This window comes from Macaca thibetana, chromosome 15 (genome assembly GCF_024542745.1).
Source record: "Macaca thibetana thibetana isolate TM-01 chromosome 15, ASM2454274v1, whole genome shotgun sequence".
In the NCBI taxonomy this organism is placed as follows: domain Eukaryota; kingdom Metazoa; phylum Chordata; class Mammalia; order Primates; family Cercopithecidae; genus Macaca; species Macaca thibetana.
The window spans coordinates 15,727,377-15,753,187 of record NC_065592.1 but is presented as its reverse complement, the minus strand read 5'-3'; the positions used below and the strand labels follow the sequence as shown (position 1 = coordinate 15,753,187).

The 25,811-nt window shown below is 40.8% G+C and overlaps 3 protein-coding genes across 4 annotated transcripts in view; all 3 read right to left on the bottom strand.

Moving 5' to 3' along the window:
* PDCL (phosducin like) overlaps positions 1-25,811 on the bottom strand; it is a 112,669-nt gene that overhangs the window by 83,992 nt on the left and 2,866 nt on the right. The gene's annotated exons all lie outside the window — the stretch shown is intronic.
* On the bottom strand, positions 1,657-25,765 carry ZBTB6 (zinc finger and BTB domain containing 6). Of its 2 annotated transcripts, none has more exons than XM_050760663.1 (2): positions 25,701-25,765; positions 1,657-5,981 (listed from the first exon to the last, which is right to left on the bottom strand). In XM_050760663.1, exon 2 carries the CDS (start codon positions 5,970-5,972, stop codon positions 4,698-4,700), a length of 1,275 nt encoding a protein of 424 aa, XP_050616620.1. In that variant the 5' UTR covers positions 5,973-5,981; positions 25,701-25,765; the 3' UTR covers positions 1,657-4,697. The 2 variants fall into 2 exon arrangements, with proteins under 2 accessions (XP_050616620.1, XP_050616619.1); XM_050760662.1 differs by lacking the exon at positions 25,701-25,765 and adding an exon at positions 7,141-7,261.
* On the bottom strand, positions 9,463-25,777 carry ZBTB26 (zinc finger and BTB domain containing 26). Its single transcript, XM_050760661.1, has 2 exons — positions 25,701-25,777; positions 9,463-14,200 (listed from the first exon to the last, which is right to left on the bottom strand). The coding sequence occupies exon 2, from the start codon at positions 14,188-14,190 to the stop codon at positions 12,865-12,867; it is 1,326 nt and encodes a 441-aa protein (XP_050616618.1). The 5' UTR covers positions 14,191-14,200; positions 25,701-25,777; the 3' UTR covers positions 9,463-12,864.

Genomic DNA, 25,811 nt, shown 5'->3' with positions numbered 1-25,811 from the left:
AATATATGGTTATTACCTATTATATTTGTCTGAATGACAGGCAAAGATCAATGGTTTTGAAAAAAGATTCATTGGCCACATCAAAGACATTTCTTCCACACATTATCTTTTTCGTTCTCTTCTCTTTTTTTTTTTTTTTTTTTTGAGACGGAGTCTCGCTCTGTCCCCCTGGCTGGAGTGCGGTGGCGCAATCTCAGCTCACTGCAAGCTCCGCCTCCCGGGATCATGCCATTCTCCTGCCTCAGCCTCCTCAGTAGCTGGGAGTACAGGCGCCCGCCACCGCCCCCCGGCTATTTTTTTTTGTATTTTTAGTAGAGACGGGGTTTAACCGTGTTAGCCAGGGTGGTCTCGATCTCCTGACCTTGTGATCCGCCCGCCTCGGCCTCCCAAAGTGCTGGGATTACAGGCGTGAGCCACCGCGCCCGGACACGTTCTCTTCTCTTTATGATACATATGCCAAGCCTAGAGAACTGTTAACAACCAATACTTGTTTCAGTAATTTCAACTGGACAGTGATAGGTGATTTTACATGTACATATTTGTTTTCCACACTACTGTGTGTATACACACACACAATACATATATAAATATATACACATATATGCATACATATAATATATACATATATACATATATGTACATATATATATTTTTGAGATGGAGTCTCGCTGTGTCTCAGAGGCTGGAGTGCAATGGCGCAGTCTCGGCTCACTGCAACCTCCCGCTCCCGGGTTTAAGGGATTCTCCTGCCTTAGCCTCCCCAGTAGCTGGGATTACAGGCACCGGCCATCATGCCTGGCTAATTTTTTTTTTTTTTTTTTGTATTTTTGTAGAGACAGGGTTTCACCATGTTGGCCAGGCTGGGCTTGAACTCCTGACCCCAGAAGATCCTCCCGCCTCGGCCTCCAAAGTGTTGGGATTACAGGCGTGAGCCACCACGCCAGGCCATATTTTTCTATTCTACTGGATATATTTACATTTCACTAGACAGGAGAATGTTTATTTCTGATAATCTGAGATTTTTCAAAGGTGTCCTGACCACCATATTTATTTTTATTTTATTTTTGAGACGGGGTCTGGCTCCCTCACCCAGGCTGAACTGCAGCCGTGCGATCTCGGCTTATTGCAACCTCCGCCTCCCAGTTTCAAGGGATTCTCCTGCCTCAGACTCTGGAGTAGCTGGGATTACAGGCCAGCGCCACCATGCCCAGCTAACTTTTGTATTTTTAGTGAAGGGTTTTCATCAGGTTAGCCAGGCTTGCCTCGAACTCCTGACGTCAAGTGATCTGCCAGCCTCGGCCTCCCAAAGTGCTCCCAAAGTGTTGGGATTACAGGCGTGAGCCTCAGCGCCCGGCCATGACCACCATATTTAAAATTACAATCCCATCCCCCTTCTCTGATACTCCCTATTCCTGATTTTTCTCCAAATTCCTTCTCAAACTTTCACAGACATGGATTTTACTTACTTGTTTACTATTCGTCTCCCTTCACTACAATGTTTCACAAGAGCAGGAATTTTTGTCTGTATACCTAACTTATACTGCATTGTAAGGACTCAGAAGTATTTGCTAGATGAATGATTAATGAATAGCCAGGAGAAACTGTATCCTTTAAATTGTATCCTTTAAAATTCGAAGATGAAGACAAAACACATAGTCCATTCCCACCTCCAGTTTATTATTTCTTATGTAAACATGTAAGATAGTTACATCCCAGGAAAAAGAGCAAGTGTTTTCTCTTACAACAAAGTAACGACTACCTTTTCAAGATCTTTTATACGTAAATGGAGTAAATAAAGAGGTTGAACTCAAACACTTTGCATTTTTCTGTCATATCAGAAACACAAACTGTGAATATGTTAAATGAATAAATTCTATACTTTGTCATACCTTCACTTTAAAAAAAGATTCCATTTTCCTGAAAATTTTTAAACATATCATGCAAACAGACACTCTCCTAGGAATGTTTGGAGATCATTCTGTGCTACTGAACAGGAATAAATAATATAAATAATAACCATCACTTTCACAAAACCCCCCCGGCCAGCAAAAATCTCAAAGTGCTCACAAAAAATTTTACAACAATCTACAAGGCACACATAAAACTTAAACATAGTTTCAACCAATTTTTTGTTTTCAAATATCCAAGATAGTAGATACTAATTCCTAAAAAATCAGATTACTATTCTTTTACCCTCTCCTCCCATCTCCATCCTTCCCCCTTCCCCCCATGCCATTTTATCATAGGAAGCAAAAATAAGAAAAGTATTTCAATCACTAGTCAACTATTTCTGAAAAGAAAATATTTTCACACCAACAAATGGCCAGTGTTAGGTCAAATGGAAGCAATGAGCTATGAATGAAAAGTAAGCAATGAGCCATCATCCTTTCCAGTGGAAAGAGATCCACTATTTAGAAAAATTATGTCTCCAATGGAGTACTTAAGTAACAAAGTTCATAAAGACACAAAACCGTCCTCTCTTGCTTTCCCCTCTTCTGTTCTGAGGGAGAATTAAATATAAAATCATGGAATTTTAGACCTGGAAATGATCTTTCAAATGATGAAGATCAAAGTAATTTTACATATATAGTTAAAAAGTTCAAGGAGAAGTTCAGCACAATGTGACTAACTACTAACGTTGGGTTATGAAGTCGGTTTTCTCGTCAAACGAGACCTGCATTCTTAAAAGTCTCTAGGAAAGTTAAAATTCCATGGAGAATGTCTTTCCCACAAAAGTATCAAAAGAAGGTTAACACTTACAACAACGAACATGTGATTCATCACACAATTTTTATAAATGGTACAAAGTATATTACATTTTAAAATATAGAAGGGCTTCAATAGAAATTAAATACAGTAGAAATTCTACATAAAGCTAAGTTAACTAGAGGAGGACTAGAACAGCTTGAAAGTAAGATGCATCTAGTCAGGCTTCTTTACCAAAAGCAGTTCTTGTGTTTTGAAGAATATTATTTGCCCTGCAGTATATTTTAATCTTTGTTAAAATAATTTTTTAAAGTTTCTTATGATATGTAGATGGGGATATTAGAGAACTATGGCTTGGAACACCATATCAAATATGACTGTCACTAAAATAATCATACAGTCATGGTTTTCCTTTTGGCGTAATTTTGGAAATATAAAACTCTAGGGATGGTTAAGATTCTTATCAACCCGGGGCCGGGCGCAGTGGCTCAAGCCTGTAATCCCAGCACTTTGGGAGGCCGAGACGGGCGGATCACGAGGTCAGGAGATCAAGACCATCCTGGCTAACCCGGCGAAACCCCGTCTCTACTAAAAAATACAAAAAGTAGCCGGGCGAGGTGGCGGGCGCCTGTAGTCCCAGCTACTCGGGAGGCTGAGGCAGGAGAATGGCGTGAACCCGGGAGGCAGAGCTTGCAGTGAGCTGAGATCCGGCCACTGCACTCCAGCCTGGGCGACATAGCGAGACTCCATCTCAAAAAAAAAAAAAAAAAAAAGATTATTATCAACCCATAGTGAATGGAAATTCCATTAATGTAAATTTAAAAATACAACACTAAAGCTACCCCTTTTTAAATTGCTCATCGTATAACAGCTAGAATATATATTGCCAATTCAAAACTTAAAATGATATGGATGAACCTCAAAGTCATTATGCTGGGTGAAAAAGCATGTCAAGAAGGAACATACCGTTAAGAATCTGTTTATATGACAGTCCAGAAAAGGCAAAATAATAGTGACGGAGAACTGTTGCCAGGATTAGAGCTAGAAGAGCTGACTACAAAAGGACAGCATGAGAGAGCTGTTGAGTGAAGGAACTGTTCTGTACCGATTGCTGTAGTGGTGCACAAATCTTTGTGTTAAAATTCACAGAACTATAAACCAGGAAGAAATTTCAGTTTTACTTCATGTTAAATAAAAAATAAAATAGAGAAGAAGTTTTAAAATAGTAGAACAGATATCTTTCGTAAAGGTAGAATTTCTCATTTTTCACAGCTTCATGCCAATGGTATAATTTTACTGGCCACAAAATTATTGATCCAATTGTATTAAATAAAATCAAGAAACTTGGGCCCAATTAACCATTTCTTAAATATGTATACTAACAAGGCCTGGAAATAAAAGTATTTTAAGGAATATTAACCCTTTATAAAAAATAATCTCCTATTCCCAAGTGAATCTGAATTGTTTATACATTTTAAAATGAAAAGTATCTTGGTGTTTAGTTTGGAATCCAAGAACAGCTGGTAAAAAGTTAAAAAAAAAAATTTCTTAGTGCCATCTGTTCTAAAGTGACTAGAAACACATAATAGTGTTTTTACCTTTATTTTCTCTGTTATCCTAATTCATTAGTTTTTATATGATTGGATTTTATACTTAAGTCAGTTACCTAGAGACTCCAAATCAGAATCTGCAAATACTGCTGGATCCTTTGTCACTAGAATCAAGAATGTGTAAGAAAGGAACTCTATTTCTCTAGGGATACTACTGAGACTTATATGTAATGTATGAGATGAGACAGAATCCCATCAGCTTTACTGTGCCTCCCATAACTTTGGAACTGTTAGAAGTTCAGAAAGAATGATTATGTGTAAGCCAACCAAATATAAGAAACAAAGATTAGGGGGGATGAAATATTACAAATGCTGCATCTCTATAGAAAGACTTGCCTAATAGAATAATACAAACTTTATATAACAAGTCTGTGATTATAATTATAGTAGACTTTGCCTTTTGAGATCAGGCCTAGATAGTTTTTCACCACTGCTTCTGCCATGGACGGAGGTTAAGTGCTTTTTGAGAGCAGACTTGTGCTTAAAATCCATATCACAACAGTGGCATTTGTATGGCCGATCCCCACTGTGTATGTTCAAGTGGTCCTGAAGTGTGCTTTTAGCAGTAAATGTCTTCAAGCACACAGAACACTGAAAGGGCCGTATGCCCATGTGTCCTCGAATGTGTCGGTTGAGATTTTTCTTCTGTGTAAATGTTTTCCCGCACTGTAAGCATAAGAATAGTTTATGCATTTTAAGGTGGCGCAGATAGTTTTCAACATGAAGAAAGCCTCGAGGACACCTGGGGCACTGGTGCCTCAGTGAATAACCTTCCTCCAGATTCTGAATCTCACTCACTGTACCATAACTTCCTTCAGTATTCTCACAAAATAAGCCCTGACCTTGATTCCCAGGAACTTCAGCCACTCTGCTCTCAACTGTAGAATTGATCAATGAATGCTGTGTTTCAGAGAAATACATGCTTGCTTTTGAAGAGGTACAAGGCTGTGAAAACTGCCCATTTTCAACACCAGCTGTACTGATGGATTCTACGTGAAGGATACAAATTTCATTGTCTTTAAAACCTATGTCTACTGCAGACAGCTCTGGTGACTTCATTTCCTTTCTCTCTGATGTCAGACTCTCTACTGTAGACTGCAAAGCATTGCTTTCCTCTTCTTTAACATGGAAATCTATGTTCACAGGACTATCTTCTGAAATTTCAATTATCTCACAGTCTTTATCAGAATTTTCATCTTCATTCTTAACATCAGGATCAGAAGACTGACACAGGTCAGTGTGTTGGTTGTTGTTTTTCATAGAAAGATCAATTTCCAGATATTTTGACAAAGCTTCTGTGCACTTTTCCACAATGTGAACCATTTGAAGGTAACTGGCAGCAGTCAAGTATTTCAGAAGCTCTTTCCTTTTAACTTCAAGTGCTCCAGTATAGCAAGACAGTAACAATTTTCTGCCAACTTCTGCACTCTGCAAGATGGTGATTCTGACATGTTTTGACTGTGTGAGTAAAAACTGATCTCTCATAAAAGTGGAGCAAGCAGCCAAAATCACCTTGTGCCCCTGGAACTCAGTGTCATTAATGTAAATTGATACATCACAAAATAAATTCTGCTGTCTCAAAAGATTCATTTTCTGCAAGACCACATCTCCTTGCTGTTCAAACTGGAAATGCAGAACATCAGACTCAGCAGCCATGATCACAATCTAAGCAAAATAAAACACAAACATTGATGTAATAAAGATAGGGAATGCTTTCTCATGCTGTAATAGTGAAAACAAACAAAAAACCCCAAACCTGAATTAGGAAAAAGAAGACTCAAAGTCTAATGTAGATGCTATGAACCCTTATGCCACCATCTGAAAACTGAGAACTTTATAATGCACTTCTCTATGATCTCATAGCACATTTTTCATAACTTTGTTACAACATTTATTACACTGAATTGTAGTGAACAGTTTCTAGCTTGTTTCTTTTGCTAAATGTTGTTTGCGTTGTGGTCAAGAACAATCTGTCAATTTTCAGTATCCAATAATGAGCATGACCACCACAAAGTTGATTTAACATAATATCCCCAATTACAAACCTTAACGTAATCTCTAAACTTCCTACTCCCCACCACTACAACAGGTCTCCCTTTCGGTTCACCTGGACAACTGCAATATCTTCCAACAGGTCTCCTTTATATGCCAGATTACCCTCCTGAGTGCCACCAGGATTAACATCCCTTAAGGTTTTTGTTTGGTTGGTTGGTTGTTTTTTAATTTCCCTTTTAAATCTTCCATCGCTCTCCTCTACCTCCGGGACAGACCAAATTTCTTAGGGAAAAATACGAGACCCATCACGATTTGGCCATAACCCATCTTTATGGCTTTATCACCTTCTATTCTCTTTTTCATACTCGAACCTCGTTCATACTAAATTTTTCCATCATTGCCCAAACAAAAAGACAGGAATACACATTTCTTAAATTCGCGTTTCCAGTTCCTTTTTCCAGCTAGTGATTAGGCTCCTTTAAGCCCAAATCAAGTAAAACTAATATGACTCCACCTCCCGTTTCCACCAGAGAGTCAGTCGCTCTCTGAGCACCGCGAAATGGTGCCTGATTCATCTGTGTTCCTGCACCGAGCACAGGGGTCCACACAGAGCAGGAGGAGCTCAGGGAACATCTGCTGAACTGAAACCGGATCCCAGGTTCAGCACACAGGTATTCTCGAGGCAACCCTGCGAAGGGCCAAGGCCCTGTCGACCAACTGGTTGCAGCACCAGATTAGCCACTCCGGGGCCGAGCGCAGCTGTCCTCCTCCTCCTCCTCCTCTTCCTCAGGCACCCCCCACCTGAGGAAACTCCCTGGCACTCACTCACCGACTCAAAAAACTATAGAGTCGAGGATTCCGCGGCAGCGTCTGCCCAGGCCGGAAGATGGACTTAGCCAGGAAGAAAACACATCCGGTGCCAACCAGCTTTATTCTTCACTGGGGCCCTCTGGGCGCCCCGGAAGGACATTCTGAGACGGTCTCCCTTCCTCACTTCCCCCCTCTTGGAATGACAGAAAGACACCTGAAAGCCGGCAAGCCCCATCTCTCATGTCCCAGTTTCGGCACTCGAGCCGTTCCCCGCACCCCCCCCCCTTTTTTTTTTAAGACGGAGTTTTGCTCTTGTTGCCCAGGCTCGAGTGCAATGGCGCAATTTCCGATCACTGCAATCTTCGCCTCCCGGGTTCAAGCGACTTTCGCACCGCAGCCTCCCAAGTAGCTGGTATTAGGCGCCCGCCACCACGCCCGGCTCATTTTTGTATTTTTAGTAGAGACGCAGTTTCACCATGTTGGCTAGGCTGGTCTGGAACTCCTGACCTCAGGTGATCCGCCCCCCTCGGCCTCCCTAAGTGCTCTGATTACGGGCTTCAGCCACCGCGCCCAGCCCGAGCCGTTTCTTTTTGTGAGTCCTCCTGAACATCCGAATTGGAGACGGGGTTTGAGGTTCGGTTACGGCAGGTCTGTCAGAGTAACGAGACCTTCAGAGTAACCAGACCTTTTATGGATTATTCTGGGACGATTTCTCTCCTTATCGGGGCCACCTACAACTTGAAAGGTAGCAGAGCAGAAACTATCGTAAGGGTCTGTATTCAAGATTACCTAGGTAATGCCCCATCAGGAGCTGGCCCCAACTTCTGGATCTAGCTTCACACTTAAATCCGTTACTCCCTCCCAAAACTTTTGGCCCAGCTGTTTCCTCTGACGTGCCCTAGCCTTTTCCCCACGTATCTTTTTTTTTTTTTTTTTTTTTTTTTTTTTTTTTTGAGACGGAGTCTGGCTCTGTCGCCCAGGCTGGAGTGCAGTGCCGGATCTCAGCTCACTGCAAGCTCCGCCTCCCGGGTTCACGCCATTCTCCTGCCTCAGCCTCCCGAGTAGCTGAAACTACAGGCGTCTGCCTCCATGCCCGGGTAATTTTTTGTATTTTTAATAGAGACGGGGTTTCACCGTCTTAGCCAGGATGGTCTCGATCTCCTGACCTCGTGATCCGCCCGCCTCGGCCTCCCAAAAGTGCTAAGATTACAGGGGTGAGCTACTGCGCCCGGCCTTCCCCATCGTATCTTTAAAGAACCCGTTTATAAATCTCATCATCCCTGAAGCCATCCTGAACTGCCCTAAGATAATTGGTTCCCAGTTGGGAACCTGTAATCCCTTTGCCTGCCTTCATTATTGCACTTAACACTCCTGTATTAATTTGTGCCTCATCTAGGCAGAGGTATTTAGGACAGTGGCTTACTGATCTTTGTATTCTCGAAGTCTAGCACTTGGTAGGCATCAAGTATTTGTGCTGAATGAAGATATGTCTGAACCAATTTTTTTTTTTTTGAGACGGAGTCTCTGTCACCCAGGCTGGAGTGCAGTGGCACGATCTCAGTGTACTGCAACCTCTGCCTCCCGGGTTCAAGCAATCATCCTGCCTCAGCCTCCCGAGTAGCTGGGATTACGGGGGCCCGCCCAACCACGCCCAGTTAACTTTTGTATTTTAGTAGAGACGAGGTTTCACCATGTTGGCCAGGCTGGTCTCGAACTCCTGACCTCAGGTGATCCACCCGCCTTGGCCTTCCAAAGTGCTGGGATTACAGGCATGGGCACCCAGCCTTTGAACCAATTCTTTTTTTTTTTTTTTTTTTTGAGACAGTCTCTAGCTCTGTCGCCCAGGCTGGAGTGCAGTGGGGCAATCTCGGCTTACTGCAAGATCCGCCTCTCAGGTTCACGCCATTCTCCTGCCTCAGCCTCCCGAGTAGCTGAAACTACAGGCACCAGCCACCAGGCCTGGCTAATTTTTTGTACTTTTAGTAGAGACAGGGTTTCACCGTGTTAGCCAGGCTGGTCTGGATCTCCTGACCTCGCGATCCGCCTGTCTCAGCCTCCCAAAGTGCTGGGGTTATAGGCATGAGCCACCGCGCCCAGGCGTCTCTGAACCAATTCAGAAAGGCAGTTGCTCTGCTCTTCCAGCAACAGATTCTCGTGGAAGTAACCGAATCCAGTAACAACTTTCTGATTAATTCCTATTTTCTTCTGAAGGCAATCTCAGCATGCTTAATATGTATTTTTAAGACTATACATAAAGAAGACATTCCTATATTCAAAGTAAAGCAATTAAAAAAGAATAGAAGGAGGGGAGAGTGAGAAAATAAACCACTGACACCAGAGCTTTAATCATCACACTTTTATTAAGGAAACTTCCCCATAATAAGTGAAGAGGTAGTTCATAGTATGTCTAACATACAACAGATTTAGAACAGCTATTCATGAGCTGAAATAAAATCTTCTGGGTTGTGTAGGACAGTATTTTAGAAGCAGTGACAATAGTCACCTTCCATTTATAGATCTGCTAATAAAGAAACTTAAACAAATTAAAACCATATCTGATTTACCTCAGAGCCACTTCAGTTTGGAGTTTATCTTTAGTATTAAATAATAAATAAATAACTGACACAGTAATTTTTTTTTTAAAACCAAACTATGGTAGAGAGTCATCTCCTTTTTAGTTCTCCTGGGGATCCATAAAATACAAATGCTGAATGATAAAGGTTTTAAAAATCTTCCTCCTCTACAGAAGTATGACTAGTTTTGAAAGTCATCTTCTTCTATAAAATGTACTGGATATCAGTAACTTGACTTCTTTGCAATATAATCTAACAAACATGTATAAGCAAAGAAGGAGGAAAGTCAAGTTCCACAAAAATTAGAAAAATGTCTCACAGAAACAGAACACCTCTCCAGCCAAAAATGGAGGAGACTGTAAATCACTTCAGTGGTTTGCATTTTCAAAAGGTGAGAACTAAATGTTTTACTGATACAAAAGCACAAAGTTGCTGATTTTAACTGATGGAATACAGCAAGGCAGCTTTCTTTATTATTTCTAGTATAAAAGCAAATTGAGACTTTGTTTCACTAAGACCATATAAGACTATAAGCTCCATGAGGGCAGGGACTCTATCAATCTTACCTTCATTATCCTCAGTATCTAGCATAGTGTCTGGCAACAGTAGGTGCTTAACTAATGTTCCTTGAACAACTGAATGAACCCAGAAATAGTCTCCAACCAAAGAGACCAATCTTATTTGAACCCGTGCCTTTTAGTCTTCAAACCAGTAACAAAAACAGGACATGAATGTGAGCAAAGGAAGCACTCCAACTTGAAATTTTCCTGTGAAGAAATGATGTTGACAGAAAAAACCAAAAAATGCTGTTTGGTTGACAGGGTAGAGTCTCACTATTGCATAGAATTGGTACTCTTTGGCTGGATCATGTAAAAATCACAATGCTAGGAAGCATCATTAGACCATATAATGAGTGATGTTAGGCATAAGGTACCTATTAGCTTTATCACTCAACTGTATTATCATTTTAAATATCTGAACAAAAGACAAAAATCATACTTCACATCTGACACACATGATGATAATTTACATGTGATAACAATGATACATGTAAACGTATCAAATATAACAGTTTAAGATCCCCTCTGACTATACAAGCCTAATTTTTCAAATCTGCATGCACTCTCATAGCTCAAAAACAAAAACAGAAAATCCTGATGGAAACTAATAAACAGTTTTCCACACAAAATCAATTTCGCATTTAGATCTTCTCACATTATTCTTGCTTTTTCCCTCCCTAAACAACACCTAGCAAATCACTCACTTGGATGGGAAGAATATAATACTCATCTAACTAAAAAATAATTAATATAAATCCCTCTGTGATATTTTGTTGGCAAAATTCAGGTTGTCTCAGCCAACAGGGAGACACAAAGGGGAAACACAAACTAGGAGCTTTTTGCTAATGCATTATTCTTCATGTACTAAATCTTTTAAAGCCAAGGGATAGTGAGAAGAAGGAAGAAGATGCTAGCTCACATTTAGTTATACCTTGGCCAATATTGGCCAGGCCACCTCTTCAGGCTTTGGATACCCCAACTTAAAATGAAAGAGGTGGAGTAAATGACCTTTTAAGATTCTCTAAGGACTCTACTAACACTATTACCTAAATCTAACTCATGGGTGAGAAACAAATAAGACTCAAAATTTTAGGTCTGAAGTACAACATGTGTTTTAGGAAAAAGAGTTGTTTTGTTTTTCCTTTTTGAAAATTAACTTTGTATTCGCAATCAATCAAAGGCAGCAAGGTGGGACAGTGTACCTTTAAGAAGAATATCTGTATACAGAAATTTGATTGCCCTTTCTGTGTCCAACCTAACTTTTATCATCCATTTTAGAAATTAAGGTACACGAGGAAATGAAAATTCAGAGACTTTTATGGTACACAGGACAAAACTCTGATGGCCAAATTAATTCACCTTTCTGATGGCTCGACTCTGAAACAAAATTCAGAGACTCCCAAATAGACTCTTTTTGGAGAGCCCATTATACTTTAGCACATTTTTAGTGTGCCTGGAGCAGTCCTGATCTCAAAAGCATCAACAAATTACACATTAATTATAAGCAGATGGGCTGGGCACAGAGGCTCACGCCTGTAATCCCAGCACTTTGGGAGGCTGAGGCGGGCATATCACGAGGTCAGGAGATCGAGACCATCCTGGCTAACATGGTGAAACCCCAACTCTACTAAAAATACAAAAAATTAGCCAGGCGTGGCAGCATGCGCCTGTAGTCCCAGCTACTCAGGAGACTGAGGCAGGAGAATGGCATGAACCTGGGAGGTGGAGCTTGCAGTGAGCCGAGACCACACCACTGCATTCCAGCCTGGGCGACAGAGCGAGACTCTGTCTCAAAAAAAAAAACAAAAACAAAACATATATATATATATATATATAAAAAAGCATATGGCCACTTATGGGACATGCTACCAGAGAGAAACCTCCCATGTAAGTGCTGTTGTATAAGTGTACTTCTATCCCTGTTGATTATGCTCCTCATGGTCATCCCTAACTATCTGCCTGCAGGTGTTCCTCAAGAGAGGGTACTCTAGTATATTTGAACAATTCAATGAGATGAAATTGGGCTATGATACTGTTAAAAAGAGTACATAACAAACCAGCATACTTCTTTATAGCCAGCTCCAAGACAAGTACAAATGGTAGGCAGCAGATTCATTTATCAGACATGGAGGAATAATCAATAGGCAACCAGAAGTTCTACCACATTTTCAGGTCAATAGCAATACCGCCTTATATCTCAGCCTATTTTCTACCAAAGAAAGATTATTCACTTCTCTTAGCATAGCATCTATTAGTGGAGAGTAGGTGATGTTATTAACTTGTTGGTACCTTCAGAATGTGCCTAGTGAAAAGCCTAAAACAGTGTCAGTCTAAGACATAAGTCAATGTTAGGTAGACAAAAGGAATTATTCCTTGGGAAAGGAAAACAGACTTTACAAGATAAATAACTCAAAACAGAAAATGGGAGAGGGCAAAAGTAAGGCAAATCCACTCCAAGTGGTACGTTGCCTGGTCTATTAGTGCTTTGACTCACTCCCTACCACCTACACAGAGGCTTTGGAGAAGTCAAACTAGCAAAATCACTCCTAAAAAGACCGAGACTATTGCCACATTCTCAGTCAGCTCGAGTTGTGAGCATGAAGCCCCTACTCAATTCACACAAGTACTATCATTTCTTAAGTTCAGGACAGCTTGGGCCAGTTTACCTGCATCCAGGACCTGTGTTGCATCGGGTTGTGGCTGACACCCTTTAGAGTCTGTGACTGTTGTACATGCAAAAGAATCAAAATCCACTGTGAGGTCTTGTACATTTCTCTCATTGGCATTATCAAAGCTGTTTTTGCCATGCAGCTGTTTAAGGTGTTTCCTCAAAACTGGTTTATGTGCAAAAACCATATCACAATAGTTACACTTATGGGGCTTATCTCCACTGTGAAGGTTAAGATGATCCTGTAAGGAACACTTCTGAGAAAAGGTTTTCCCACAGATTTTACACTGGAAAGGTTTAATTCCGGCATGCACACGCATGTGTCGATGAAGGTTGCCTTTCTGAGTAAAAGTCTTGCCGCAGAGTAGACACATAAAGAGTTTGTGCATTTTTAAATGGTTGGCGTAGTTCTCCAGGTGACGAAACACCCTGGTACACTTTGGGCATTGGTGATGCCACTGTAGGCCTTTGTCTACACCTCGAATATTAGGGCCAAAGACATCTTTTGAGGCCATGATGATGTTATCACTGCCTGTATAAGAAAGGGCATAATTGTGGAGATGGTTTTGTTCTATTTCACTTACTCTGTTTTCCACAGTTGAATTTATCAGGGAGTGCTGGGGCTCTGATGAATGTAAAGCAGTGGGTTCAGAAGAAATAAACTGGTTCTGATCTTTTTTACTTCTAACCTCTGATACATCCCCAATAGATTCTACCTTAACAATCTGAATATCACTGTCCTCCATATCCATACTGTCTTCAGATGGATGAATACAAGGTGAGTCCTGCTTTGGGGAGCCTCTGGCATCTCCCTGTTGTTCTTTTGACTGGGGAGAAGCACTCTGTGGTTCACATCCCTCTTTACTATCCATTGGTTGTTTTGGCTTTATAAACTTCCACAGGGCCTGTGTGCACCGTTCTACAATGTGGCTCATCTGAAGAAAACTTGCAGCAGTCAAGTAATTTACCAGTTCCATCTCAGGGAATTCCAGCACACCACTATAACAGGATAAGAGCAATTGTCTCCCCACTTCGGAACTCTGTAATATGGAGATTTTCACCTCTCTGGAATCATTCAGTAAAAATTGGTCTCTTAAGAAGGGGGAACCTGCAGCAAACACAATTTTATGTCCCTGTACCTCAATATCATCTATGAGAACTGTAACATCACAAAATTTATTCTCTTCTCTTAATTTGTTCATTTTTTGTAACATTGAATCTCCATAATTTTCAAACTTGAAGTGAAGGAGATCTGATCTTTCAGACATTTTGGCAGACCTAAAGAACAGAAATGTAAAAAGGTTGAATTTAAGGAAATTCAAACAATTAAGAAAGCTGGATCTACCTTCCAAAAACAAATCTGTGTTGTCATATCTGTTTTGTATGTATCCAAATGAAATCTTCCTTGAAAGGAGAAGCCACTATAACAGGTTTCAAAGGCTGTTAAAAATTACTCCTTACCAACATCAAGTGCCAATTGCACCTAAAGAGTGGACTTGTATTTGTGTAAATAGCTTGGCATTCATTCAACTTTTAAAGATACTTAATACAAGAATAGTGCTTGGGCTAGTCCAAAAGTATCTTTTAACTTCTCAAATGAGAATTCTATCAGGTTTCTAAAGTAAACTAAAACATAACCCACACAAGTAAAGATGAAATAATTATCTTTTTTTGTATAAAACGGTGAACCTGCTTCTTCTAAGACAAGAGAAATTGCCTTCTCACTTCAGAACTCTAATATGGAGATTTTCACCTCTCTGGAATCATTCAGTAAAATCTGGTCTCTGAAGAAGAGGGAACCTACAGCAAACACGGGTTCCTTTGCTCTTTTTCTTTGCTCTGTATTTTAAACAACTGCACTGACACTGCTTGCCCAATTCCTGGTCAAACCTTTTTCTGTTTAAATTGATAGGAACTTATCCATACAAGTATTTCTGCAATAAAATGAAAGTCACAGACCTAATGGGACAATGTTTAGGCAAAGACAAAGTTCTTTATCCTGTCCATTCTGGAAAAATCTAAAGTCTGTTTTAAGGAACATTTGTTGATATAGAAAATAAAACACTTGATGCAGAAAAACCAGATGAGCTATATGGTGGGAATCTGAGTAGCAGTAACATAGATCAAATCAATCCCTATTAGATTCTGTTCTTTAAACTTTATCCCTATTTATCAATCATTACTCATTATGTGGACTACTAGAACTGATTCATAAATGTTGCCTTGGCTTCCTTCTTATGTTCCCTCTAATACAGTTTTCACACCACCACATCTTTCAAAAACAGAGATCTGATTATACCCCACCCCTGCCTAAACTCCTTCAGTGACTTCCCATTATCTCCTGGATGAAGACTAACCTCTTGAATACAAACTGATTAACCAAACCCAATCATAATTAAGGTAAACACTGGAAAAACCCATTCAACAATGGAGAAGGTATCTTTCCCCAAACTGTCTGCATACTGATTCCTTTATACAGCAATTCCTTTGGAGAAAGTCTCCATATTCTGATTCCATACTCTCATAAATGATTTTCTCATAACCTGGCTTCCCATTTGTCTCTCTCAAGGGAAAAGATAAATTTGCCATGCCAACACGCTAATTCCAGTCCACCAGTCACTATAAACTAATGACATAATGAAGTGACATTCTCTTTATACACACACACACACACACACACACACACCAGTCTTCTATGAGATTGGTAGATATGTTAGGTCTGTCTTTGAGATATAGCTCTATAATCTCAGTGCATCAAGAAATTCACTGAATTTTATGTATTAATCAACCACCTTAGTTCAGAGTCAGATGAGACAACCAGCTTCTCCTGGCCACATCTGGACCCCAAAGTTCAATCTTTATAATCTTAACTTCTGTAACAATGAATATCAGCTCCTGATGGCAGAGTCTAGGTTTTATTCTTATTCCTTAGTGCCTGATACATAACATCACTCTCTTGGCTCCAGACCTAATGATACTTGTTTCCTTAGTTTAAAACACTACTTTCTAGGCCAGGCATGGTGGCTCACGCCTGTAATCCCAGCACTTCTGGTGGCCAAGGCAGGTGGATCACCTGAGGTCGGGAGTTCGAGACCAGCCTGACCAACCTGGAGAAACCCCGTCTCTACTAAAAATACAAAATTAGCTGGGCGTAGTGGCACACGCCTGTAATCCCAGCTATTCGGGAATTTGAGGCAGGAGAATCACTTGAACCCGGGAGGCAGAGGTTGCAGTGACCCAAATTGTACCATTGCACTCCAGCCTGGGCAACAAGAGCAAAACTCCATTTAAAAACAAAAAAAAAACAAGCTGGGCTTTGTGGCTCATGCCTGTTATCCCAGTACTTTGGGAGGCTGAGGTGGGTGGATCACGAGGCCAGGAGTTCGAGACTAGCCTGGCCAACACACTGAAACCCTGTCTGTACGAAAAATACAAAAATTACCCAGGTGTGGTGGCACGTGTCTGTAGTTCCAGCTTCTCAGGAGGCTAAGGCTGGAGAATCACTTGAACCTGGGAGGTAGAGGTTGCAGTGAGCCGAGACTGCGCCATTGCACTCCAGCCTGGGAGACAGAGTGAGGCTCTGTCTAAACAAAACAAAACAAAACAAAACAAACAAACACACCACTTTCTAAACAATTCTGACTCCTTTATTTTCTCTGAGAGGCCCTTCCCCGACCGTTTAATACAGTACAATTGTCTCTACTGGGCCCATTGCATACTTCTATTGTAACAGTCAACACACTTTATCAAATACTTATTCCTTCCCATCCAAACTCCAAGTTTCATGGTATTAAGGGAAAGCATCTCCGTCTAATGCTGGGAACTTGCATCTTCTAAGACAAAATATTCTTTCCTTTTGCTTTGAATTATATTATACTTATTGCAGCTACATTGCTTGTCCCATTACTGGCCAAACCCTCTTCTGTTCAAATCAGTGTCTATTCCTATCACCTAATATTGCACTAAACACACAGCAAGTGCTCAGTTTGCATTAGTTGAATCTCTCAGATTAGTTTGACAGTGGTAAGGAAGAACTGTTGTTAGAAAAACCAGCTTAGTGTCTGCAGAAGCATTACAGGTCTGAGGCCATGATGGCCTAGAAAGAAAGAAAAATGGGAAGAAGAAGAAAGGAAAAATAACAAAAGATATTTCAAAGCACTTGGTAACTGACCGGATATAGAGAATGAATAAAAGGAATGTGTAAAGATTCTAAACTTAGGTGTTCATTTGAATGAGAATGGCATTGAAAGTGAGGTGACAGTGACTCACGCCTGTAACCCCAGCATTCTGGGAGGCCAAGGTGGGCAGATCACAACGTCAGGAGATCGAGACCATCCTGGCTAACACGGTGAAACCCCATCTCTATTAAAAATACAAAAAATTACCCAGGCATGGTGGCAGGCACCTGTAGTTTCAGCTACTCGGGAGGCTGAGGCAGGATAATTGTTTGAACCTGGGAGGTGGTGGTTGCAGTGAGCCAAGATTGTGCCACTGCACTCCAGCCTAGGTGACAGAGCAAGACTCCGTCTCAAAAAAAAAAGAAAAAAAAAAAGAGGTGAAATTTAGGAGGGGAACTGGCGTGGCACCAGTATAATAACAAGTATATTAATAAAAATATAAACAAAGCATAAGCTTTCCCCTTGTATGACATTTTGAATGTACCGATAATAATCACAATAAATACAAAAACTGCATTGAGAGAGGAGTGATGTAGACAAGCAAATGAAACATCAGAGAAAAGAAACTCAGTATTAACTATGAAGGGAAAATCTAGAAGATATACAAGGAAAATGTCAGTAACTTAAAGCAGCAAAAGTATTATCATTGGTCCCTTTTAGCAACTGCAGTAGCTTAAAATATTCATTTTGGATTTGGAGTGGTGAATGTTCCAATTTGTAACCAGAGTTGTAAAAATGACTGTTTCAAGCAGCCAAACAAAAGTGGCATTCTATTTTAGCATTTAGCTGGTTTTGAAGGTGCCTATGAAACCCTCAGATCAGTATTTTCCTCCTCACACCCCAAAATAAGCATTCATTGCTTCTACCTATATTATGACAGTACTCACAATGCTTTAGACAGGTATCCTCAGAGACAATTGTTCCTTGCTCTAAAGATGAGCAGCTGTCATGTGTCATATGACAGTGTTTTGTTCAACAATGAACTGCATATACAATGATGGTCCCATAGACTGTAATACCATATTTTTACTGTACCTTTTCTATATTTAGATACACAAACACTTACTATTGTGTTACAGTTGCCTATAGTATTCAGTATAGTAACATGTGTTACAGGTTTACAACCAAGGGGCAACAGGCTGTATCATACAACCTAGGTGTGTAGTAGGCTATACCATCTAGGTTTGTATTAAGTATACTCCATGATGTTCACAAAATGATGAAATCACCTAACGACGCATTTCTCAAAACACATCACATTAAGTGATGCATGACTATGCTTACTATCCATCAGTTCTCAAGAAAATTATCAAGAAGAGCAGCCAACTGGATAGTTCAGGGAAGTGTTTGCTTTGATCTGTCTGCTGTAGTCTAAGAATGTGAGCAAAATTTATTGTTTTTTTAAAGGACATTTTCCCTAGGATGTGTCAGCCCACTCTATTGTCTCTCTTTGATAAATTATTTCCAGGCCTCACATCTTATCCCTTAATTGTTTCCTTTCACTATTTTCTCTTTCCAATAGACTGTTAGTTATTTGAGGGTAAGGACCAATGGTTTGTTATACTTTATACAGCTCATTTAACAAAAAACAGAATAATAATGAGTTCTTAATGTTCCCCCATGAAATTATTACTAGTCTATGATACAGATGCTCTTCATTACCATGATATCTTCTTTTGAGTGACTAGGGAGAGCTTTCTTTCTAGGGTTTGTTTCCAAAATAGTTTTGGCAATATAAAACCAAATTTTATCTTTTTTTTTTTTTTTTTTTTTGAGACAAGGTCTCACTCTGTCATCTGTCACCTAGGCTAGAGTGCAGTGGCGTAATCATAGCTCACTGCTGTCTTGGCACCAAGGCTCAAACAATCGTCCTGCCTCAGCCTCCTGAGTAGCCAGGACTACAGGTGCACACCACCACACCTGGCTAATGTTTTTATTTTTTGTAGAGACATGGTCTTGCTGTGTTGCCTAGGCTGGAGTGTAGTGGCATAATCAAATCTCACCGTAACCTAAAACTCCTGGGTTCAAGCAGTCTTCCCACAAGGCCTCCCAAAGTGCTAGGATTACAGGCATGAGCCTGTTTTAAATACTTAAAAAATTTGTTTTTAATAGTTAAAAAAAATTTCTTATGAACTGTCTTAATTTTATTTAAAAATAAGAGAAATGATACCTAATCTTCCTTGCTACATTTCAGGTATAGATGTTATACCTAAATTGACCCATTTAGGCTGAGCACAGTGGCTCATGCCTGTATTCCAGCACTTTAGGAGGCTGAAGTGGGCATACTGCTTGAGCTCAGGAGTTCGAGACCAGCCTGGCCAACATGGTGAAACCCCATCTCTACAAAAATTACAAAAATTAGCTGGGCATGGTGGTGTGTGCCTGTAGTCCCAGCTTCTTGGGAGGCTGAAGTGGGAGGATGGCTTGAGCCCAGGAGGCAGAGGTTGCAGTGAGCCATGATCATGCCACTGCACTCCAGTGTGGGTGACAGAGCCAGATCCTATCTCAATAAATAAATAAATAGGCCGGGCGCGGTGGCTCAAGCCTGTAATCCCAGCACTTTGGGAGGCCGAGACGGGCGGATCACGAGGTCAGGAGATCGAGACCATCCTAGCTAACACGGTGAAACCCCGTCTCTACTAAAAAATACAAAAAGCTAGCCGGGCGAGGTGGCGGGCGCCTGTAGTCCCAGCTACTCGGGAGGCTGAGGCAGGAGAATGGCGTAAACCCAGGAGGCGGAGCTTGCAGTGAGCTGAGATCCGGCCACTGCACTCCAGCCTGGGTGACAGAGCGAGACTCCGTCTCAAAAAAAAAAAAAAAAAATAAATAAATAAATAAATAAATTGACCCATTTAATCATGGCAATTTCTACAGGTAGGTATTACCATTATCCCAGATTTTGTATATGAGGAAACTAAGTTTAGAAAACATAAATAATTTGTAAACCCTAACAGAGGTTGAAAGTGTTAAGTGTTAGATCTGGTACTTGTGTATACACTGCATGATGCCAAAATCCAGGTATGAAACTACTAACCTAGGTACAGTTTTTTTTTTTTCTTTTTTTTGAGATGGAGTTTCGCTCTTGTTGCCCAGGCTAGAGTGCAATGGTGTGATCTCGGCTTGCTGCAACCTCTGCCTCCTGGGTTCGAGCGATTCTCCTGCCTCAGCTTCCTGAGTAGCCGGGATTACAGGTGCCTGCCACCATGCCAATTTTTTTTTTTTTTTGAGACAGAGTTTCGCTCTTGTCACCCAGGCCAAAGCACAATGGGCTTGCCGCAACCTCCGCCTCCTGGATTCAAACTATTCTCCTGCCTCAGCCTCCCCAGTAGCTGCAATTACAGGCATGTGCCACCACGCCCAGCTAATTTTGTATTTTTAGTAGAGATGGGGTTTCTTCATGTTGGTCAAGCTGGTCTTGAACTCCCGACCCGGGTAATCTGCCCACTTCAGCCTCCCAAAGTGGTGGAATTACAGGCATGAGCCACTGTGCCAGGCCTAATTTTTGCATTTTTAGTAGAGACAGAGTTTCACCATGTTGGCCAGGCTGGTCTTCAACTCCTGACCTCTGGTGGTCTATCTGTCTGCCTCGGCTTCCCAAAGTGCTGGGATTACAGGCGTGAACCACTGTGCCTGGCTGGTATGGTTTTATCTCAAGGATAATATTAATTGTGTAACTCTCAGGTTTCCTTCCTTACATTCGGTATCATAAATACAGGCCAAGAAAATTCATTGAGCTGCACACTTATGACTTGTATATTTTTGTTTTGGTTATGCTTCAAAAAAAGGTTTATGTTTAAAAACAAAAGTTGTAACTTCAAGCCAAATTTGCATGAAATTAGAAGACTTAAATGGCAAGCATATATGTATTAGTCATATTCCTGATTGCGTGTTATGCCCTTATCCTTATTATACCTTTCTCATCTATTTTACTTTATATTATTTTCCATCTTTTGTGTATTTATCTTTGTGGACTGAAACTTAATGCCATTTGCAAATAAAGCAAAAAATAAATATTATGAATATATTTGATTTCACAATCCCCAACTGTAGGTAACATCTAACTATAGCAGTAATTACTCAAAATAGTAATAAAAATCACTCACATAATTCTAGATTATAGTCAAGCTTCTTGTAACTGAAGGAAAGTAAAGAACTGATCAGGTAGATTAGAGACACAGTCATCATATTTTGTTGATTCTTTCCTCAGACTGATCACTAACTCCTCACTCCTCCATTCTTACATCACTGCCATAGTTCAGGTCTTTATTATCTATTGCCTCGGTTACTGAGATTAAATCTGAATACTGTTGAGTTTCTATTAGCAAGTTTTGAATGATATTTCTCAAACATCAATGTAACGGGAATATTCTCACTTCCTTTTCACTTATATTTATACAATCCTTCCACAATGATAACTAATTTGAAATATTCCCTTTGTTCAAATGGGAATAGTAAAAAAAGGACTAATTACTGAATATTCCAGGTAGGACAATGTTCATTGCTATACTATAGGCAGTGAGAAAATAGTTTCTTTTCTCAAATGCTTCTAATGACTACCGGCAAGTAAAATTTTTCTATCTGTACAATAAATTCCTAAGCTATGTATCAGTTTGCTTCCTCACTTGTCTCATAAAAGCGCCCTTATCTTTCAACTTACCACTCACAACTACTTGGAAATCTTTGTCCCTCATTGACATATGTTCTTTTTCTAAAGAGGCTTTATTATACTACAGCTTTTCTCTCTATAAACCTTAATCTTGTTCTTCTTTTAGGTAACTTTCATGACACAATACTCTCCAAGTTCTCAAGCTTTTGTTTCAACTTTTAAGTAATATATACAGAATATATTCTTCTTGAAAAATTTTTGAAGATTTTAGATGTAATTACTTCTCAACTGCCTACCACTCAGTATTCAGTTTAAGTTTGATCCTTCCTGACTCTCCCTCCCTGTATTTTGTTTATTTATTTATATATTTATTTATTATTTTTTGAAACGGAGTCTTGCTGTGTTGCCCAGGCTGGAGTGCAGTGGTGCAATCTTGGCTCACTGCAACCTCCACCTCCCGAGTTCAAGCAATTCTCCTGCCTCAGCCTCCTGAGTAGCTAGGATTACAGGCACGCACCACCAAGCCCGGCTAATTTTTGCATTTTTAGTAGAGACGGGGTTTCACCGTGTTGGCCAGGCTGGTCTTGAACTCCTGACCTCAAGTGATCCACCCGCCTTGGCCTCCCAATGTGCTGAGATTATAGGCATGAGCCACTGTGCCTGGCTCCTCCTGGCATTTTAAAAACAATACTTCTATATGTCTAGCCACAGAAAGTATAACGTAATTAAGTTTCTTATACATAAACTAAACATATTGTTTTGCAACTTCTTTCACTTATTGTTTTTGAGAGCAATTTATGTTGATGAATACAGATTTAATTCTTCTTTTGATTTTTTTAAAAAATTTTTTGAGACCAAGTCTCATTCTGTTGCCCAGGCTGGAGTGCAGTGGTGCGATCTCGGCTCACCGCAACCTTGGCCTCCCAGGTTCAAGCGATTCTCATGCTTCAGCCTCCCACCTCCCAAAGTGCTGGGATTACAGGTGTGAGATACGGCACCAGGACTAGTTCTTCTTTTAAAACTGTTATGTGGAAGTGGGCAAATTACTTAACTATTGATCTGTTTTCCACCATTGTTTTGCTGGTCTGTTCTTTGAGGCTTCACTAAATTGTATAAGGATAAGTATCTCTTTCAAAGCTAAGTCTCCAATTTTTTGCTATGTTTTTTCAAAAAGCCTGTCTTCTGTTTCTCAATGTTTTATTACCTCTCTATGTTAACAATCCCTAAATCCCAATCCCCACGGCCAAACTTAACCAAACTAAATCTCAATTCAAGGTACTCAAAAATACCTGTTCTGGGCTTCTTCCCTATCACTTGAAATGCATGAAGCCTATACTCGTGCACTGTCTAAACTTCAATAAGCCAAAAAATTTTTTTATGGAGAATGGCTTGAAGAACAGTAAACGTAGAGACAAGGAAGCATTTTAGTATGTGATTACTCTAACAGATCAAGACAGAATGACATGGGCCTGAAGAGAGACAACAATAATATGGATGGAGAGGGGAAACAGATTTGAGAGACTTTTCAAGCAAAGAACTGATGGGCTTGGTGACCAATGTGGGGAAAGGGTCAAGATGACTCCAAGATATTTGGTTTGAGTAACTGGATATCTCTGAGTGTCATTCAGTAAAGCAGGGAATATTGGAGGGCATGATCATGAGTCTGGTCTTGAGCCAGAGGAGCCTGCATGACATCAAGGTGAGGATCCATGAGCTGGCTGAATATGAAGAAAAGATCTGATTACAGATGGTAAGTGATAAATGAAAGCATGAGAGTGGAAGAAATTAACCTAAATTGGCAGAGAGTAGAAACAGACTTAGGAAGAAATAAATAAAAAAACGTATCAAACATAAATCCTTTACTTACCTTCTTCTCAACCTGGGTCTCCTTCCAAGCCTCTCCATTCTTATCAATGAGCCTCTCTTTGCTTAAATTTTTCCCACTCCTTTGGCTCCTATATTCAGTCACTGCATAGAGCAGTGGGTAAAACCATGGACTCTGGAGCCCTATTTCCTAGGATCAAAACCCTGCTCAACTACTTTCTGTGTAACCTCGAACCACTCTGCTTCAATGTTCCCACCTATCAACAGGAACTTATTTCATACGGTTGTTATGGAAAATAAATGATTTAATTTTTAAAGAGCTTAGAACAGTGTCTGGTATGTACACTATAAGCATGTGTTAGATATACAAATAAAGCCTGTCAATTTTCTTTGTGAAATCCTTTATAGATGTCCTATTCTTATTCCCATTTAACACCAAACCAACTGAGCTGCCTAATATTTCATAGAGTACCACCTCATCACTGCACTAAATTGCTTTTTAAAAGGTCACTAATGACCTCTTCATAAAGAAATGAAATACTCTCCCCTCCCCCAAGTCTCCAGATGCTCTGCATGAATTGATCCAGTGGTCTCTCCTCAAAATTCCCTTCTCTTGATTTCTGGGCCTTCTTGCTTGCTGTAACCCTGCACTCCTACACTTTATTGCCTACCTCTGTTTCTGCTACTCTGCTTACTACTACTAGCTCCAATTCCTCTTTCTGCTTCATAAATGTAAGCATTACCCCCCCCCCCCCAAATTTCCTTCTTTTTCAAAATTCTCTTCCTGATGCCAGCTATTCCCATGGCTTCCACTTCTATGCTGATAACTCAAACTTTTACCTCTAGCTACAATGGTTAGGCTGAGCTAAAGATTTGCATTTCCAACTCTATGCTGGACAGCTCTATGTGTCTATCGCATTAGACCTTTAATTCAACATGTCCAAAAAATGAATTCATAATCTACACTAAGCTCATGGCTTTATTTCTGATAATGGCATCACCATCCTTCAGCTCAGAGGTCTAAAACCTAAGAATTAGATTTGGTCCCTCTCGCTTCTTCAGCATTCAGTTAATTATGGAGTCTTGACATAATCATCTCTAGTATACTTGCCTTCTTACCAATGACACCATTTTAACTGTATTTCAGGAATTCTTTGCCTCTCACTAGGCTGATCCCATTGCCCCTTCAAAAGAATCTCCGATAAGAGTTCCTAGGTTTTAGCTAAAGAGTCTAAATGCAGTTAATAGAAAGTCCCTTCTCTATGGGCTTTCTACAGAACAAAATGATTTCCTGCAGTGCAAATCTGACCATATCAATCTTCTGTTCAGAACTCTTCAAAAAACTACCCATCTCCTTTAGGATTACACCATTCACCATCTGGACCTCAGCCGACTTTCCCAATCTCATATCCATTCTGTGCATAGGAATCCCCCCATTTCCTCCTCTTCCCACACAAGTTATGCCATTTCTCCACAGTATTGCAGCTGTTTTCCCTGAAAAACTCTTCAACACTTTACTCTCTCCAAGTACAATTCAGACATCACTTTCTTTCTAAAGCCTTCTCAGCAACTGTCCCTTGAGCAATTAACACATATGTGACTGATACATACATATATATATACACACACATAGGAGTACTTATTTATTCAGATCTGGCTCCCAAACTTAATCCTGAAAACTGGAACAATATCTTGCGAATCTCCAGTGTCTGGCATAGCGCCAGTAATATAAAAGGTGCTGCGGCCAGTGGCCAAATAGGGGAAAACCCCAGCAAAAGGGTAACCTAGCACTCACAGCGATTCTCAAGTACTGGCACTGAATGCCTGGGCTTCAGCTGGCTCCTGAGGCTCGTTTTATTAGGGCCTCACACCTCTAGTACTTCTTATAAGATGCCAGAGTCAGGCCCCCAAGCCAACTGCTGGGCCCTCAGCTGGGGTCCTAGGAGGCGGTCCCAGGGGCATCCTCAGGCTCCCCACTCCAGTCACAGGAAAGGGAAAGGGGCGGGGCGCAGCGTGGGCCGGGCCAAGGGCTCCTCAAGTCCCCAGGGGCCTAGGCCAGCCTCTCGGCTCCCATCCCAGTGCAGGTCCCGGCTGATCCAGGGCCCCAGGGGGGTTCCATTTTGAGAGACCCCGCACCCCAGCCCGGCGCTCCGGCCGTCTCCGCACTTACAGACCCGGGGGAAGGCCGCCGTCAGGATCCGGCACCGCCAGGAGCTCCGGCCCCTCGGGGCTCCGGGAAGGGGGAGGGGCAGGGAACCCGAGCCAAAGGGGGACCCAACGG